We start from the raw sequence: 18,612 nt of genomic DNA, 5'->3' as shown, positions 1-18,612 counted from the left end.
TTTTGGAGGTTCAGACCTCACCAGGACCTCGGAAGCTCCTCCCGTGTCCCCCTGAACCCTTCCGAGGATGCTCTGCCCCCACAGCCCCATCCCAGCTCATCTAATTACAGCTTAAACCCTTCTGGTGAGGCAACATCTGCCTGTTCCCCGTTAATCCGTGTTCCCCAGCTCCAGAACCGGAGCCATCTGGGCAGGGAAGGTGGCTCAGCTTCCCATTAAACATTTACAGCGGCATCGAGGCAACTGTTGCTGAGACAACCCCGCTGATCCCGCGTTTCCAACGCTGCAAAAAGGGAAAACAAACAGGAAAATAAAATAAAAGGGTCTAAAAACGGGTGTGGATCACCACATCCCCCCAGCCCAGGGTGTGAACTCCTCTCATTCCCGTCTATAAATTCTTGCTATGTTAAAATAAAGGATTTGGGATAATTTAATAATATTTAGGGCCCGGCTTGAGCAACCAAATAGCCTTTAAATAAAACATTCCCTGCTGGAGGAGGTGCCCTTCAACCTCCCCAGGCTTAAAATAGCTCTGGAGTCAGGCTGAGCCCCCAGTTCAGCTTTCCTGAGCGGGGTTTAATGTGACCTTAATTTGGGCAGGGCCATTATCTCTGTCCCCACGCTGTGGCAGCCACTCAGCCCTGGTTAGAAATAAGAAAACATTTTCCTTCCAAATCTTGCTGGATTTGGTTTAATGTCCCACCCTTTTATCCCCCTCAAGGTTTTTTGGGACAGAATATCCCGTTCCCTCACCAGTGGCTAGGTCAGCAGAGCGGGGAGAGCCTAAAAACTTGGCTGAAAATTAAGGAATGAAGCCAGAAATTGGGAATATTTTGAGGGGGATGGTTGGGGGATTATGGCTTTTGAGGGTGTGAGGAGTTCACAGGGCCACAAAATTCCGATCCTGTGTTCAGTGTTGGGCCCCTCAAGGGAATGGAGCTGGAGAAGGATCTGGAAATGATCCAGAGGCTCTCTGGAAGAGCCTTTCCTTCCGTGAGCTCATGGATCCAGGAGCTTCCTGTCCCAGGACTTTTGGGTCCCTCCCAACCCAGTCTGGGATTCCTGGGGTCACCTGGAGCAGATTGATTAAAAAAACACCCTGGAATATTGGATCCAGGAGAGAAAACCCCAGCAGGCCCAGGAGTTGAAAGGAATAAAAGTGAAATTCCTCAAAGAAACTCCCAAGTACCGCCAGCACCCCGGGCTGTGCTGGGAGCAGCGGGATCCGGGTGTGGGAATCCGGGAGTGGGGAAGCCAGAGGGAGGGAATTGCCCTGGGATTCATCTGAAATTCCTGGTTTTCACTGTGGGGCTGCTCTGGGAGCACCCAAGGAGGCTCCCAGGGCTGGGGAGGGGCAGAAGGAAGTGGGAATTTTTGTATAATATTTTTTTGGAAGAGCCAACATTTTCCCTCATGGATCAGACCCAGGGAAAGGATTTCCCTTCTATTTCCTGGTCCTTTATTTCACCCACAGGGGAGCAAACACGCCCTGGTCCCATCCATATCTGGGACACGGAACAGGACCATGTTTTCCCGCTGACAATTCCCTACTTTCTGCCAGGAAAGATTGGATTTGGATCTTTTGCATCAAAAGATTGGAACTGAATCTCTCCCGCTCCTTCCTCACTTCCAAGCTGGATCCAGCCCCTCTTCCTGAATGTTCCTCTTGCCTCACTCTGCTGCCAAGCCCCACAAAACCAGGAGAATCTCCAGCAGAAGCCCTGCCATTCCCGGGGCTCCAGAGGCTCTCCCAGTGCCGGAATCCTGCTGGGATCTCCATCTTTGGAAGCGTGGCTGTGCTCCAGTGCCCTCCGTGGGAGGGTTGGGCTCCCACGTCACTTGTTTTGGAGCTTCCCGCTGCTCCCACTGACGTCCACAGGACCACGTCAGGCTCCGGCAAGGGAAGCGCGGCCCTTTTTTGGGAGCAAAGGGATTTGGGAACAGCTGGGCTCTGTCAGGAATTCAGCACTCCAGTGATAAACACTCCAGGCTTGCTTTTTTTTTTTTTCCTCTCTGCTCCAGCACAATGTTTTCCTTTCTCTTTAGGAAGCGTTGTTTCGCTGCTGAGGGTGGAATTCTTTGCCGGAGTCCTTTTGAAATTTGCTTTTTCCCCTCATTGCAGCCTCTCCAAAGCAGCTGTGGCCCCTTTGGAAAGGGAAAAGATCCTTTGGCTCCCACAGAATTTGGGAGCTTCGAGTCCTGAGGCGGAACTGGGGCGCTTTTGGGGGGGTTCAAAAGGTTTGTGGAGGGAAAGAGGTGGAGGAGCAAAGGAGAATTGTGGGTTTCAAATGTCTGGGAAAAGGGGATTAATAAAAAAAGAGGGATAAAAAAAAGGGGGGTTAAAAAATGGGGGTAAAAAAGGGGGATAAAAAATAAAGGGAGCTAAAAAAGGAGGATTAAAAAGGGGATAAAAAATAAAGGGGGATAAAAAGGGAGGTAAAAATAAATGGGGATTAAAAAGGGATGAAAAATAAACAGGAATAAAAATTAATGGGGATAAAAAATAAATGGGGATAAAAAAAAGGGGGATAAAAAAAGAGGGAGATAAAAAAGTAGAATAAAAAAGAGGGGAACAAAAAAAGGGGGCTAAAAATAAAGGGGGGTAAAAATAAAGGGGGATTAAAACAGGATAGAAAAAGAGGGATAAAAAAGAGGGATAGAAAAAAAAGGGGGACAAAAATGGGGGATAAGCCCAGAGCTGGCAGTGATGTGTTGTCCCAAATAAATTTTACACAAAAGCACAAATATTTGGCAATTTGAACACTTTCCAACAGGCCTCCAAGCCAGACAAATCCCCACCTGACTCCTCCTGAGCTCCTGGGAAAACCCCAAATCCACAGTGAAACACCTTTCCCTGCACACACTCCCTGACCTGGCTGCAAAGTCCCTCCTTTCATGTGAGTGGCAGGGAGATAAGGCAGGCCCTGCTCTTAAAAATGAATAAATCAGAAGTAAATAAAGAAATCAGTGGAAAATAAAGAAATCAGCAGGGAAAAATCAGATTAGAGAGCCAGGAGGTGGAGTTGGCTCAGCTGGGACAGCCCCAGCTGAAGGACAGGGACACTGGGAGACGATGCCTGGCTGGAAAATCCCTTTATCCCAACCTGGAGAGATCCAAAAGTGAGGATCACCCCCAGGGCTTTCATCTTATCTGGGAGCTGGGAACCTGCTGGGCAGGGGAAGGAGCAGGAGGCCGAGTGGGGCCAGCAGGAGCTTCCCACCTTGGGCCAGATGTGGTCAGAGCCTTTTTTATCCCACGTGTGCTGCCTTTCTTTGCATAGCCCAAGTGTCATTAGGTGTAATTAAGGCAATTATGCTGAATTTTAGCAGCCCACAGAGTAATTGGGGGCAATTTTTAGCATCCCCAGGGGCATTTTGAGAGCCCTGCTGATGATTTTCCTGCTTGAGGTCTCAGCTCAGGTGTGGCTCAGGTGACACCTTTGAAGTGGACATTGTGGTGCTGCTGCTGTTGGGATAGAACTGGAGGAGAACAACTCCAATTTTCCAGTTTTTCCTTTCTTTCTTGTTAAAAAAAGAAAGGAATTTTCTCTTGTTTCAGCTCTGAAGCAAATTAAACCTGAGGAATGAGTGGGAAAGATCCAGGCTCAGGTGGGACTTGCTAGAGAAGAAATGGGCTCAGAGCTGTCACCCCACAGGGAACAATCTGAGGATCATTTTGTCCTCCCTCCCTCACTTTGGGTGAGAAATTCCAGCCTTCCCCTGAGAAACCTTCCCCCAAAAAATGGGAAAAACCTCCTTGATGCATTTTGTTTGCAGCAGAAGGATCTGCCAGCTCTGCAGATCCTGCTCTTGAGAGACAAAAGGCAGCTCAAAAAAAACCTAGGAAAAAAGCTTTTCCCAGCCTTTCCCAGGTTCCTCCAAGGAATTTTGTCCCTTCCCTGCCTGAGGAGTGACCTCGGCTCAGCAGCAAAATTCCTGGGACCACTCAGATCCTGATCCCAGCTCTAAATCTGGAGCGGCTCCGGCCTCACCCAGAGAAATCTGAGCTCTCCTCTGGCTGTCACTGAACGTCAGCACCTGATCCAGAGTCACCTGAGCACCGGGAAGGGCAAAATCCCCAGGCTGGCTTGGGAAAAATTCCATCAGGAGGGAGGGAAAGCTTTTCTGGCTGTGCTTGGAGCAGGGAGAGCAAAAAGGGGACTCAGCCCTGGGCTGAGGGAGTTCCGAGCATCACCCTCTGCTCCACATCCAGGGAAAATCAGGGAATTTTTGTGGCTTCAAAAATCCTTAAAATCCCTCTGTTTTTTACTCTATCGTCTCCTCTACTCCAAAACACCACCAGCCCAAAGGGAAATTTGAGATTATTCCTTATTCCCTTCTTCCCTCAGCTGACTCCTGCATTTCAGGCCTTCATGTGGAATTGCAGGAGCAATTCCCATTCCCAACTTTTTTTCCTCAGCCACAACCTTCCCTGAATTCGAGCCTCACCCCTCACAGTGGGGCAAGAAAAGCCTGGAACGGGGCGAGATTTGGGGAGCTCGGAGCTGGAATTCCTGATGGAGCAGAGCTCTTGGAGCACAGCGAGGCCTTGTCGGAAAGAGGGGAAAAAAATAATAAAAAAAATCCCATTTATGGCTGACAAACGTGGCCAGAGGCCAAGGAAAACCCTCCTGGGCTCTGGATCCGGCGGGGTGAGGGGGCGGGAGATATTTTTAGCTGTTTTTTCTGCCCCTGAGGCCTTCGCTTGCCTCGGGCCTTGAGCGAGCGGCTGAGGAGCTCTCCTGAGGAAGAGGAGGAGGAGGAGGGAGTGGGAAGCTGGAATCTGAGACTCTTTTAAGCTCTGTTTGCTCTTCCAGCCTCCGCAGGTTCCAAGGGCACGGCCGTGAGGCCGATCCGGTTATCCTGGGGAGGGAGGGGAGAGCCTTGGAGCACTTTATGGGGGATTTATGAGGGATTTTCCCCCCTCCTCTGGGCCATTCCCATCTCCAGCGTCCCTGATCCCAACTGGGAACAGCTCCTCAGCAAGGATCAGAGGGAAACAGGCCCGGGCTGTGCTTTCCCATGGTTTGCTGCTCCAGGGAAAATGGATTTCCCCCTCCCTTCTCCTCTTGTGCAATGTTTGACCTTGCCAGGCTCAGCCTCTTTCCAGGCCTCACGTTCCCAGCTCCTTCCCCTCCTCAAAAATTCACTTTTCCAGCTTCCCAAGTCCCCAGGTGCTTCCAGAGTGGGAAGTGAAACTCCAAATGCCTCAGGAAAATGAGGATTGTTGTGTTTCAGCAGCCCCGTGGAGTGAGTTTTCCAAGGAAAATGTGAGAAATGTCATTGGGAGAAGGGATTTCAGCCTGGCTGCACATCTTGGGATGGTAAAAACGCCCCCAGAGCCTCTGCCAAAGCCTTGGGAACACTGAAATCCAACAGGGAGCGGACGTGCTGCTCCAGGGAGGGATCCCTGTGGCTCTGACCCGAAATTTGGGCTCCAAATGTGATCCAACCCCAGATTTTTGGGTAAATGACACCTCCTTTAACAACTTCCCAGCTCCCTCCCTGGCTGCTCACACCCAGCTCCAGCTCCAAGGCCACATTCCCGCTCCGGCCTCCCAGATTTTCTTGAGTGACAGAACTTTCCTGTGGGATTTTGGGGAGAAAACCACATTAGCTTCCTCCTCAGAGTATTTAAGACAAACAGAAACATTTGGAGGGCGATGCTCAGCCCGTCCTTGTTCCAGTGCTCATCCAGCTCTCAGAATTCCCAGCGGAGCAGCTTTGGGAGGACGTGGTGGAGCTGTGGATTTCTCCAAGGAGTTTTCCAAAGCTCTGGAAGTTGGATCCATGTGGTTCCTGCCCTGCTGCATCACCCCAACAAACCCAACCCTCCAGCTTTGCCAGGGAAGGGCGAGGACTCCCTGGGAAGAGCCCGGAGCAAGCCCGCAGAGGAAGCCAGGAGGGATCTCCCGGAGCAGGGATCAGCTTGGGAAGAGGCACCACCCGGATTTAAGCTGGGCCTGGGTGTTTCCCAGCTTCAGCCGGGCTCCCTTTGTGCCCTAATTGCTGCTTGCAGGGCTGGGGAGCCCTGGGAAGCCGTGGCCTCTTTCAGAGTTTGTGGGTGTAGCCTGAGAAGATCCCCCAGGAGCTTCTCCCAGTGTCCCTTCCCTCCCATGGACCGTCCCCAGGAGTAAAGTCCACCCTGGATTTGGAAGAGGTGGGTTGGGCAGAGCTTTGGGCCTCAACTCTTCATTTTGGAATCAGATAAAACAGTTCCTTGCACAATCCTGCTGCTGCTCAGCCCCGCAGCACCTTCCATGTGCAATCCCAGAATATTTAGGCAAAGGGAAAAGCTGAGCTGAGGGGTGGCTTTGCATGGGGAAGTGTCCCAGACCCAGGAAAAAGAAGTTTCTGGGTTGACCAGGCTGAAATGGAGCTTCTCTTATTATTCAATTTGCAAAGTGCATTTGGGTTGATGTTATTTTATGTTATTTATTTCATGTTATTTATTTATTTTTTTTTTATTTATTTTAAATAAAAGAAGAAATAGTGAAGAGTGTTCCAAACAATTAGAAAAAGCCATTCCAGATATCCCAAATACCAAACCCAGGCCCAGCTCTGAGCTGAGCCACGTAAAAAATCCTTCCTGAGGAGCTGCTCCAGCACTAAAAATATTGTATAAAGGAATTTGGGAAAGAAGGATGGACAGGGTGCATTAAATAAAATTAAATGAATGCATGAAGAAAATAAAGTGGAGTAAGGAAGGGGCTGGTGGGCAGGGAGAGGAGGGGAAGGTGGATCCATCTGGACAGATCCAGAATCTGGGCAGGGAATGAGGTCTGGAATCAGCCCTGGATGGGTCAGTTTGCCATGAACTGGCCCAAGTCTGGAATCTGGAACCTTCTTATCAGCACCTGCTACACCTGGGACTGCCTTGATCCCTTCAGCCTTGTGGGAAAGCACAGAACATCCCAAAAAAATCCCATATGGACACCGTGGATCCCACAAAACCCCCCAGACCTGTGGAGCAGCTCGGGTTTGTGCTGCCCCAATCAAAACCCCTTTAATCGGTGACCGTCTCCCGCTCTCCCCCTCCAAAACAGGGAGAATAAACTGCTTTTCACAACCTTTTAAAAAACACATTCAAGCCCAGCCGGCAGCTCTGAGCAGGGTCAGAAAATTCCCTTCCCAGCTGCTGCAGCCACGGAGGCTTTGGTGCTCTTGGCCTTGTTTTTGTGCCGGGGATTGGGGTTGCCATGGAGCTGCACCACACGTTCCCTTCTCTGTTCCCCTCTCTTCGTGCTCCCCGAGCAAAGAAACGGGCAGAGAAATGCAGATTTCGGGCAATGTACTGCCTTGGCAGCTCCTCCCAGCCTGGCTGAGCTGCGCTTTGGCAGCCCAGGCGCATTCTCAGCACCTTAAAATAAAAAAATAAATAAATAAATAAATTCCCGTCTTGTGGTTTTGGCCGAAGAGGTTTGGGGTTTTTTTTTTTTTCGTTTTTATTTTCTTTTTTTTTTTTTAACTTCTTGTTTCTAAGAAAAGAAAAATCCCTTTTTCATAGCTGTGTGTCAGCAGGGAAGGGGGAAATCCTTCAATCCACCCCTCCAGCCTGCCTTAGAAGGAAAGGTGTGAGATAGACCCAAGGAGGGAGGTTTGGCCTGAAAAACTCAGGGAGACGGGAGGAATTTTGCTCTCTCATTCCACCAGCTCTGCGTCCTGATTGTTTCTTTGGCTTCAAACAGGATTTGGCATCTCCCAGGCTCGCTTTTCTCCATTCTGAACCCGCGTTGGCCTCGAATTCCTCACGGATTCCTTTCCCTGGGTGTCTCTGGCGAGGGCTTCGTGTCACTCCCAGCGGTGGCTTCACCTGTCCCCAGGTGTGCGCGGGAGGGAGCGGCTGTTTTGACTGGAGTCCGTGTTTATCCCGGGAGTTTCCAGAGGGGAAAGAGCAAGGCCTGGCTGGGCAGCCACACCCCGATAAGGAGGAATTACCGAGGGGCAATTTGCCTGTGCCCAGCTGTGCCCCCACGTGCTGTTTACCCTGGGCTGGGGGAGATTTTATCGCCGAGGCCACGGGGTTTGGGGTGGGGCAGCGCCAGGGCACGTCTCACCTCCATCCCTGCTCTGTTCCCAGGGCTTGGGAGTGCTTTTATCTCCTAAACCAACAGGGCTGCTCCAGGTTTTCCAGCTGCCAGCTTTCCCTGGAGCTGGCTGTGCAAACACCTCTGCTCGGCATCCCCTCTGTCCCCTGTGACAAGGACAGGGCTGGGTGGAGGCGCTGGCAAGGATGTGGAAAACGAGCAACAAACCCAGCTCAAAAGAACAGGAAACCATCTCTGAGCTCATCTCCACACCTTCCCTGCCGCGGCAGCTTCGGGAGGAACCCAAGGCCAAGGTTTCCTCTCCAAAAATGTTGAGATCTCACCAAATTCTCCTTGCCCAACACGACGTTGGCAGGAAGCTGAGGCCGCGCAGAAACCCCCGCGAGCGCCCTGGGAGTTCAGCAGCGGCGGAAAACAAAACCCAGAGGCCTCGGGAGGGTGCAGAAAAAGCGATGTTTGCTTCCCAAAATATTCCAGAGCAGATGGGACATTGGCAGTGGGTCAGAGAGGAGGGAACGGGGCACGGAGGAAGGGAATTGGAGCAGAGGGAGGGATTTTTTGCAGTCCCAAATCTCCTGTGTGGAAATGCTGTGTGGAAATCCAGCCCCCAGCCACACAAATCCAGCCAGGAGCCCAGGGGAATATTTAAAGCTCCTTTATAGGATGAGGGAAGCTGCCTGGACATGCCCCAAATGTGTCCTGGCATGTCCTGTCCACACATCCCCAGGTCCCCAGGAGGATTTACAGGCGACAAACCAAGCGTGGGGCTGACAAAAGCCTCCAAAAGCGGGCTGGAGGAGCAGAGCTGGGGGCTGATAAAGCCCTGGAATTCCCTGGGATGCCGGGAACCAGACGTGCTGGGGGACACGGTGTCCCTGTCCCGCCTTCTCCCCCCATTTCACACGGCTCCCTCATTTCACAACCCCATTTTGAAAGGCCCAAAGTGTAGGCTGGGCTTTAAACCCTGCCTTGTTGTTTACCTCGCCCGTTCCTGGGGTCACACCCGGGTTACCAATTACAGCTGGGATTAAACATCTTAAACCCGCTTTACCCCTGGGCTTTTTTCCCCTTAAATTCCCACTGATTGTGCTTAACTGGTGTCACCAAGCAGGTGGCTGCTGCCACTGCCCGCACACTTGTCTGTCCCTCCTCCGCCACAGCCACAGAATGAGATTTAAACCACGCCAATACATCCATTACTTTTTTGGTTTTCGACAGTTCCCGGCGATTTTTTTTTTCCCTCCCCCTAAACTTCAAGAAAAGCAGCCCTTGGCTGTTCAAATTGGCCAAAATAACCTTCAAACCCTTCCCAAAGCTTGGGGTGGCTGCAGGTGAAACAAAGAAATTAAGAATTAAGGAATAAACATAAAGAAATGCTTAACTAAAAAATACCCTGACACCCAGATCCACAAAAACTAGAAAAGAGTCAAACTGCAAAATAAGATAAAGAGCTAAAATACACAAACAAGATGAAAAGACAAAAGCACCACAAGATAAAGGAGATTCCTCAGACCCTAAACCGAAAAAAATGGATTTAAAGTCCGAAAAAGTGGTCAAAAGACTGAAAAGGGCATAGAGCTAATTGTAATATGAAGATGAGCAAGGTTAAGAAATGAATATGTATTAAGAGTATCGTGTAACTCTAGTTTGTAAAAGATAAAAAGAAAAAATCAAATCTAAAAATTGTGCATGCCTTTAGAAGAGATATCCCCATGAACCTCAGTGCTGGATAAATGAATTATTCTGTGAGTTATAAAGTTCCTTTTTATTCCACATATCACAGGGACCCGGCTGGGGGAGCTGATTCAGCGACGTGGCTGATGAGCAGGATTTGGATGTTAATTCTTAATTCTGGGGTTGTTTTCCTGCCTGGGACGGAGCCAATGGGCAGTTGGCTCTGCTGGGTCTCCAGGAGAGATTGGAATTGGGGTTTTTGTGCCTCGTGCCCTGTAAACTGCAGACTTCAGGGTGTTGTCACCCCAAAAAAACCCCACAGTGAGTCCAAGCGTGGCGTGGGAACTGCTGCCTCTTAGGTGAACGTAAAACACCCCGAGCTGCTGACTTGCAAAGCCTCAGTCCCTGTGAGCAGCTCGGGTTTTAACCCTTGATTGAATGCCAAATGTTTCCTTTTTTTTTTTTTTTTTTTAATTGTAAAATTTCCAGCTCGACTGGTTTGGAGCCTCATGTGGATAAACAGGAGGGTTTGGTTATCTGAACTCCTGGTTCCTGTCAGACCAGTTCCAGCCCCAGCCTGGCCAATCCCTGGGCAGAAATTTATTGAGTTTGGGTTGTTTTTTTGTTTGTTTTTTTTTTGTTTTTGTTTTTTAAATTGAAATCGAAATGCTCTCAGCTAAATGCAAGGTGGAAAACCAACCCATCCAGAACAGCCTCAAACTCAGTTCTCTTTTTAAACAGAATTTTATCTTCTGATGGTTTCTTTGCTCTGAGTGCTTTGAAAGGCTGCACTAAGCCTCAAGCTCTGCCTGAAAAACCCCAGGGCCAGAAACTAGGGACGCATAACCCGCTTAGAGGGCCTTGAGCTGCACAGGAAATCTCCTATTGGAAGGGCTTAGCGGGGCCAAGCTGATTTGGGAGCCACATCCCAGCAGATGAACACGCCGGGAATGGGAAGCAAAGGGGGCGACCAGGAATAAATCAAATGGGAGTTGTGAATTTGGGGAATGGTGCCACCATTTCCCCCATCCTGGGGGGACCAGGGGAACCTGCCAGGTCAGGCTGGCTCATCCTCATCAGCGCCTAATGAGCACAGTTAGCCCCTAATGGCCAATTAATAGCCCTGGTTATTAGAGCTATTCTAGGCCAGGCTGCAGGAGCCCTGCTGCTCCAATCCAGTGAGTCAGGGCTGGAGGATTCCATCCCGATATTCCTTAGGCTGGCAGAAACCAGCCCTGCTCCCAGCTGGGATGGCCAAGCTCAGCTCAGTCAAGAACAAAACCCATGGGGTCACTTTTTAATTCGGTTTTTCCGGCTGTTTTTGCGCAGGGATGTTCCCCACCGGGGTGGATTCGCTGCGTTCCCACTTTTCCCGCTGATCCACGCGCCCCAAGCACGGCAGCACAGGTGTGTTCAAAGCTCTGGAGCCGTGCATGGACACGCTGGATGTTTATCCAGCCTCTTCCAGGGGCCTCTGGAATATCCAACCCCCTTCCCCTGCAGCGCGCTGGGCCCCGGCTCTCCCAGGCCTCTTTCATGTGTGGTGCTGACTTGAAAAAAAAAAATAATTAAAAAAAAAAAAGTCCTTAGGCTTTAATCCTTGGGTTTATTTCAAGGCTTACAAAGGCAAATCTGGTTTGTGGCAAGAGATTTGCCTGATTTCTTCTGCTCTGGGGATGAATGGGGCAGCAGATGGGGAGGATTTGGGGACCTCTCGGATGCATCTCCTCGCAAACCTGACCCTGCCCTGGGCCTGCTGCACTTCAGGGCATGAAATGGGGTCAGTGCAGAGCCCTGGAGCTGTTGAATTCCCCTTTTCCACAACTTCCAGAGCCGTTTTCCTTCCCCTGATTCCCGTCTCATTCCCAATTCCTGTTCCAGGGTCTGCACAGCCCTTGGTGGGGGTTGTTAACACGTGAAATCCCGTGTGCAGCGTGGGAATAAAACCAGCTGCCAGCAAAAAACCTCAAAAAATCCTATTAGACCCCAGAATCCTGGGAATCATTGGGAATTTGAGACCTGGAGAAGGAGGTGCTGGAAAACCTCAATGCCATCCCCACTTTTGGGGGTAGGAGTGGGCGATGCCGCCCCTTGCTGGGCAAGTCCGTGATCATTTCCCATGGGACAGGACCCCAGGGGTCAGCAATTCCAGGAATATTTCCCGGTGGGACAGGACCCCGAGGGGCTCGGGAGGAGCCCCAGAGAGGTGGGATGTGCTGGCAGGCCCTGTGCCAGCAGCCCCAGCTCCTCCTGCTCCGGGAATGCTGCGCCAGCACCGGGAGCAGCACTGTGGGAACGGCCACGGGGCAGCTCCGCGGGCAACCAGAGCTCCGGAGCTCCTTCCCTGCCCTGGCTCATTCCAGCTGCTCCCAGCGCTTGTGGAGATGCCAAATGAGGCCCCAGCCACGGGAGGAGAGGGCGTTTTCCTGGGGATCAGAGCAGAGCTGTGGCTTTAGGTCCTCCCCCGGTGCTGGAGGAGGCTGCCAGGCGATGGCTTGGAACAATCCCGGTGCTCTGCCAGGGAATATTCATCCAGGATCCCGTCCTGCGCTGATAGGAACTCTCTCATGCTTGATCAAAGCGAAGAGTTCGGCCTCCCACTGCTCTTTAGCTCGGGGCCAGTTTCAGCAGGAGCTCTCTGGGCAGCGTGGCAGGGCCAGCTGGGCCAGCTCCGGGCTTGTGGTGGCTTCCAGGTGCTCCTTCATCTCCCACAGCATCAGGGCTTCTCCTCTCCCTCCCGCTGGGCTGGCTGGAAGCACCTGGAGACTCCGTGTTCTGCTCCACCCCTGCTTGCCTTGGCTTGTCCTCCCTGATTCCCCCGGGGTGGGGACACGTCCTCGGCGCTGCAGCCACCTCCTCCTGCATCCCGCTCTTCCTCCAGCCTGGATTTTGGCTGGGAGGTGCCAGTCCTGACCCCCAGCGCTGCTCAGGCAGGGTGGCTGTGGCACTGTCACCCCTCAGCTCCTGTGTGACACTCCTGGAAGGTTCTCCCTTCTCCAGGGATCTCTTGCCAAGGGACTGGCCTTGCCCGAGGGACACGGATGGATCCGTGGCTGTGTCTGGAGGAGGGACATTTGGGGATGGAAACACTGCTGGGAAGAGCCCCCTGTGCGGGGGGATTCCAGGGGGGTGGCAAAGGGCTGATCTGGATGGGAGAGCTTGGATCCTCTTCCAGGGGCCCCCAGGAGAGCTGGGGAGGGACCTGGGACGAGGGATGGAGTGACAGGACAAGGGGCAATGGCTTCAAACTGAAAGAGGGAAAGTTCAGGTTGGATATTGGGCAGGAATTCCCCCCGTGAGTGTGGGGAGGCGCTGGAATGGAATTCCCAGGAAAGCTGTGGCTGCCTCTGGATCCCTGGCAGTGCCCAAGGCCAGGCTGGAGCAGCCTGGGATGGTGAGAGGTGTCCCTGCCATGCAGGGGGTGGCACTGGGTGATCTTTAATGTCCCTTTCCATGCTCAGGATGGCTCTGCCCCGCTGCCCTCGGGGGGACTTTGAGCAGGGGCAGCTGCCCAGGAGCCCCAACCCCTGCGGGGGCTTTGCCAAGGGGGCCTGGTGGGCTGGCTGTGTCCCTGTCCGTGTGTCCCTGTGTCCCCCTGTCCCTGTGTCTGTGTTCCTGTGTCCCTGTGTCCATCTGTCCCTGTCCCTGTGTCTCCATGTCCCTGTCCCTGTCCCCCTGTCCCTGTGTCCCTCTGTCCCCCTGTCCCTGTCCCTGTGTCCCTCTGTCCCTGTCCCTGTGTCCCCCTGTCCCTGTGTCCCTCTGTCCCCCTGTCCCTGTTTCCCCCTGTCCCTGTCCCTGTGTTCCTCTGTCCCTGTGTCCCCCTGTCCCTGTCCCTGTGTCCCTCTGTCCCTGTGTCCCTCTGTCCCTGTGTCCCTCTGTCCCCCTGTCCCTGTCCCTGTGTCCCTCTGTCCCTGTCCCTGTGTCCCTCTGTCCCTGTGTCCCTCTGTCCCTGTGTCCCCCTGTCCCTGTGTCCCTCTGTCCCTGTGTCCCCCTGTCCCTGTGTCCCTCTGTCCCTGTCCCTGTGTCCCTCTGTCCCTCTGTCCCTCTGTCCCTCTGTGTCCCTGTGTCCCTCTCTCCCTGTCCCTGTGTCCCTCTGTCCCTGTGTCCCCCTGTCCCTGTGTCCCTCTGTCCCTGTGTCCCTCTCTCCCTGTCCCCCCCCAGGTCACCCCGAACCTCCCCCCGTAACCGCCCCCCCCCCCACCCCGCGCTGTGACGTCACCGCGCTGAGCTCAGCCGCTATTAGCATTCCCTCATTTGCATTCCCTCATTTGCATACGGCCCAGCCAATGGAACGCGGCGGCCGCGCCGTGACGTCACTCCCATCCGCTCCATATAAAGCGTGCGCGCAGCCGGAGGCGCAGACCGAGCGCCGCGGAGCCGCCGAGAGGTCGCGGGTGTCCCCCCGTCCCCGCCGGGATGAACCACCGCCACAGCCACCGCCGCGGCCCCCGGGCCGACATGGTGCCCGAGATCGCCGCCGCCGTGGGCTTCGTGTCCGGCCTGCTGCGGACGCGGGGCTGCGTCAGCGAGCAGCAGCTACAGGTCTTCAGCGGGGCGCTGCGGGAGGCGCTCACAGGTGAGCTTTGGGCGAGGAGAAGCGCGGCGACAGGAACCCGCTGGTGGCCGGACTCTTCTTGTGGCCCTCGGGACCAGGCGCCCACTGGTGTCCCTCCCGAGTGCCCCCCGGTGCGCCTTCCAGGACCTGGTGTCCCGTCGAGTGCCCCCCATGGTGATCCGAGGACCTGGTGTCCTTGCAGATGCCCTCTGTGCTCCTTCCAGGACCTGGTGTCCCTCTCAAGTGTCCCTCACTGTTGGTCCGAGGACCTGGTGTCGCTCCCGTCTTCATCCCGGGACCTGGTGTCCCTCCCAAGTGCCCCCCGTGTTCCTTCCAGGACCTGCTGTCCCCTCCCGTGTCGCTCATGGGACCTGGTGTCCCTTCCGAGTGCCCTCAATGTCCCTTACAGGACCTGGTGTCCCTCCTTGATGCCTTCCATGTCCCTTCCAGGACCTGCTGTTCCCAACAGTGTCGCTCCCGGGACCTGGTGTCCTCTCCCTTGTCGCTCATGGGATCTGGTGTCCCTCCTTGGTGCCCTCCGTGTCCCTTCCAGGACCTGGTGTCCTCTCCCGTGTCGCTCATGGGACCTGGTGTCCCTCCTCAGTGCCTTCCGTGCCCCTTCCAGGACCTGGTGTCCCTCCTTGGTGCTCCCCGTGTCCCTTCTAGGACCCGGTGTCCCCCCGGTGCTCCGCAGTGTCCCCTGGGCTCGCTCACACCTCGGGGCTGTGCCAGCTCCTTCTGTGCCTTTGTGTCCCCGGGTGTCCCCCCCGACCCCCGTGGGGACCCGCGGGGTCCTGGCAGCCTGAGTGTGGCACTGCAGACCCCAGGGATGATCCCGAGCCCCATCCCGGTGCCAGCGGGGCCTGGCTCTCCCCCCCGCGGGTGTTTGGGGGGTCCCTCCCAGCCCGGGGCTGTTATCGGCCGCAGGGAGGGGTGGCCACTTTGTGATAAGGGGCCCCAAAGTTCTCCTGAGCTCGGGTTCCGTGGGGCAGCTTTGGGGTGCCCGATACCGTATCTGCCCCGGGCAGCCCCTGGAGTTGTCCTGCCGCGGATTTTTGGGATGGAGCCGCGCTTTGGAGTGCTCGGTTCCGGCAGCCTCGGGAGCGGGACAGGGCTGGCAGCACCTCCCCGTCCCCTGCCCCCCTGGGAGGGGGATTCGGGTCCCATCTCCTTGGTACAGAACTTTTTGTGCGGTTTAATTCCTTCTGCCGACGTTCAGGGACGCTCTGCCCTGGTGGTGTTTGGGATTTGGCCTTTAAACCCCAGATTTGGTGGGGGCTAAATGAGGGATATCTGCCTGGGGGATATCCCTGCTCACTCCTGTCCCCTCCCAGAGCCCTGCAGACACCACTGATTTCCTGACAAACCCTCCACAGGGCGTTGTGTAGGATTTCACCTTTAAACCTGAAATTCTACGGTGGCTAAATGCCCTAAACTCCACTTCCCACCCGGGAAAGATCCATTCCCGAGCTACCCCCGCTCACTGCTGTGAAAAACGAGGTTCACATAATTTTTATAGAATTTAAAAGTTTAATAAAAAAAACAATTAGGGGAAAAAAATAAAGTATACAGGCACAGCCAGGTGTCTCTGCATTCAGCCAAGAGAGCACACCTCACTGACAAAGGATTGTCCCTTAAAAACAGAATCCTGCTACATATCCATAAATTCTCATACATATCCATAAATTCTCATACATATCCATAAATTCTCATACATATCCATAAATTCTCATACATATTCAGACATTCTTCTTAGGATCTTTGGTGTTCTTCTGTTTAGTTTTCTCTTGCCCCCTTCCCAATAGATCAATCTTCTTGAGATTTACATTCCCTGATACCAGAAATGCAATAAATTCCTCCCACCAGAGTTCTGGTCACTGCTGTCTTCATCTGGATGAGATATTTACAAATGCAGGAGTTCTCCAGCTATTTTTTTTTTCCTCAGTCTTTGGTTTATACAAACAAAAGCAGTTTTTATTTTAATACTATGCCATAGCCTAACCTATATGTATTATACCACAATTTCTAAATTTCATCAATAACAGAAATAAAGAAAACTACATTAATACAACAAAATTTCTCATTCTCATACACATAACATTCATATTAATATTTGTGAAAAGCCAACAATATAAAATGTATCTATAACACTGCTCTCCCCCATTCCCTTCCAGAGCACTACAAACACCACTGGTTCCCCGAGAAACCCTTCAAAGGCTCCGGCTACCGCTGCATCCGCATCAACCACAGAATGGACCCCATAATCAGCAAGGCCGCGAGCCAGATCGGACTGAGCCTCCCGCAGCTCTACCAGCTCCTGCCCAGCGAGCTGACGCTCTGGGTGGATCCCTACGAGGTCTCCTATCGCATCGGAGAGGACGGATCCATCTGCGTTTTGTACGAGGCCACCAAACCCCCCAGCTCCTACGGAGGGATGCTCACCTGCAAGAACCAGATGATGCTGGGCCGTACCAGCCCTTCCAAAAACTACATCATGACTGTCTCCAGCTAAAACAAAACAAAACCAAAAAAAAACCAAACAAAACCCCAAAAAAACACGACAAAACAAAAAGAAAAATCTCCTCCTTGTCCTTACACTGCCAAGACACAGGCTACTGTAATACCTCAAGCTGAGGATCTATTTTTAAGATGAAGAGCTATTTATATTTTTTAAAAAAAACCCTCCAGAAAATCCAAAATTAAAATATCGGGTGTCGCTCTGAGCCGAGGCGGCGCCCCAGGTGCCTTTTCTAAAGCTGTTGCAAGCTTGTGAGTTTTCTTTTTTTTTTAAATAATAATTATTATTATTATTGTGAAGCTGAGATCTACCTAATTAAGTGTTGGATGGCGGTTTTGGGGCTGGCTTTGCTCACCTTGGAGCGTCTCGGAATGGGGGATGAGGGGGTGAAGCCAGGCTGGGAAGTGGCTGAGATGTCACCTCGTCCCCACCCTGCTTTCCAGGGCTGTTGTTGCATCTCCAGTGGTGCTGGAGCTGCTGGCCTGACCTCTCTGTGCCAGGGTTTGGTGTCACCTCGGGGCTGGCTGAGCCTGGGGACACCGGGATGCCCCTCCTGGGTGTGCTCTGCCCCTCTCCCACCCCCTGCCCTTCCCTGGACAGGCTCACTGGGCTGTGGAGCTGCCCTGGTGGTGTCCCCAGGGTGACTCGTGGTGGCACTGAGGGGACATTGCTGCTCTGAGGGGCTCAGCCCTGGTGACCTCTCCGTGTCCCCAGGGCTGCCTCGTGTCCCCTGTCCCGGAGCTGCTCCTTGTCCTGCTGAGCTCCGTGTCTGACACCCGCTTTTTGCTGCCTTTTCTCCTCAAACCTGGGGTTTTTGGGGGGCTCTCCCCGCTCTCTGTGGGATGTTCAGGAGTTTTGGGGTCCTGATGTTGCTTTTTGAAGCCCCAGCACTTCCCCTGCCCCCTTGGGAAAGGGATTTGGGTCCCATCTCCTTGGGACAGAACTTTTGGTGCAGTTGAATTCCTGCTCCTGTGCTCTGCCCCTTTCCTGTGTTCTCCCAGCATTCAGGAAGGCTCTGCCCAGCTGTTTTTTTGGGATTTGGCTTTTAAACCCCGAATTTAGAGGGGCTAAAGGCCCTGAACTCCACCAGCCTGCTGGGAAGGAGCCTTTCCTGGGATATCCCACATCCACTGCCTTTTTCCCAACCCCTGCTGCTCCCCCGGGGATCCTGGGGGAAGATTGGGGCGTGGATGTGCTCGGTTGTAGCAAAACTTCCTGGATTTCCTCTCAGCTGAAACTTCCCCTTTTCCTGACGTGGCAGAGTTGTTCAAGTTCTCAGACATTTGTGCAATATATTTCCAAATCCTGGGTGCTGTGGGAGAGGAAGGAAGATCCCAGCTTTAATACATTAAATAATCCAGCCCAGCAACCCGGCCTTGACTTGGAAAATTCAGATTATTTTTTTTTTTTGCAAGCTCCATCAAGTCCAGAACTGGAAAATCAGCCTCGATTCTCAAATCCTTTATTCTTTTTTAAGTGTCAGGTCGCTGTTTGTGCTTGAGGAGATCAGAGCAGAGTCTGGGCTTGCATCACTTCCCTTTCCACTCGAATTTCTCACGTCAGCAAAGCGGAACTGAAGCACTGGGGGGGCTTTTCTTGTGCAATAGGTCACCTCACCCACAGGGGAGTGCCTGGCAACGTCCAAAAAAATCAAATTTCCTTTTCCAGGAAAAGTCATCTCTGCTTTTTTTTGTTGGGATTCCTCACCTGAAGCTGCCTGATGTGGAGAGCCCACCCTGGGAGCTGCCCCAGGAGGAGCTCGGGGCAGAATTCGGGCAGGATCAAAGCAGCCTCCAAGTTTTATTCCCTCCTCCTCC

The 18,612-nt window shown here is 53.1% G+C and overlaps 1 protein-coding gene across 1 annotated transcript; it reads left to right on the top strand.

Moving 5' to 3' along the window:
- Window positions 1-14,095: 14,095 nt before the first annotated feature.
- On the top strand, window positions 14,096-17,099 carry BTG2 (BTG anti-proliferation factor 2). The gene is made up of 2 exons (XM_005529296.3): window positions 14,096-14,298; window positions 16,452-17,099. Exons 1-2 carry the CDS (start codon window positions 14,139-14,141, stop codon window positions 16,787-16,789), a joined length of 498 nt encoding a protein of 165 aa, XP_005529353.3. The 5' UTR covers window positions 14,096-14,138; the 3' UTR covers window positions 16,790-17,099.
- Window positions 17,100-18,612: the final 1,513 nt, after the last annotated feature.

The sequence above is a fragment of the Pseudopodoces humilis genome, chromosome 26 (genome assembly GCF_049639895.1).
Source record: "Pseudopodoces humilis isolate 2021_Gansu_Grassland_sample_001 chromosome 26, ASM4963989v1, whole genome shotgun sequence".
Lineage (NCBI taxonomy): Eukaryota > Metazoa > Chordata > Aves > Passeriformes > Paridae > Pseudopodoces > Pseudopodoces humilis.
Note: the sequence above shows the minus strand (reverse complement) of the source record. Positions and strands in the feature narration are given on the sequence as shown.

What these genes read in the sequence shown, in the direction of transcription:
- BTG2 (XM_005529296.3), top strand. Translation starts at nt 14,139, where the DNA reads ATGAACCACCGCCACAGCCACCGCCGCGGCCCCCGGGCCGACATGGTG. An exon ending in GCTGCGGGAGGCGCTCACAG is followed by an intron (nt 14,299 to 16,451) that starts GTGAGCTTTGGG and finishes ATTCCCTTCCAG; the next exon opens with AGCACTACAAACACCACTGG.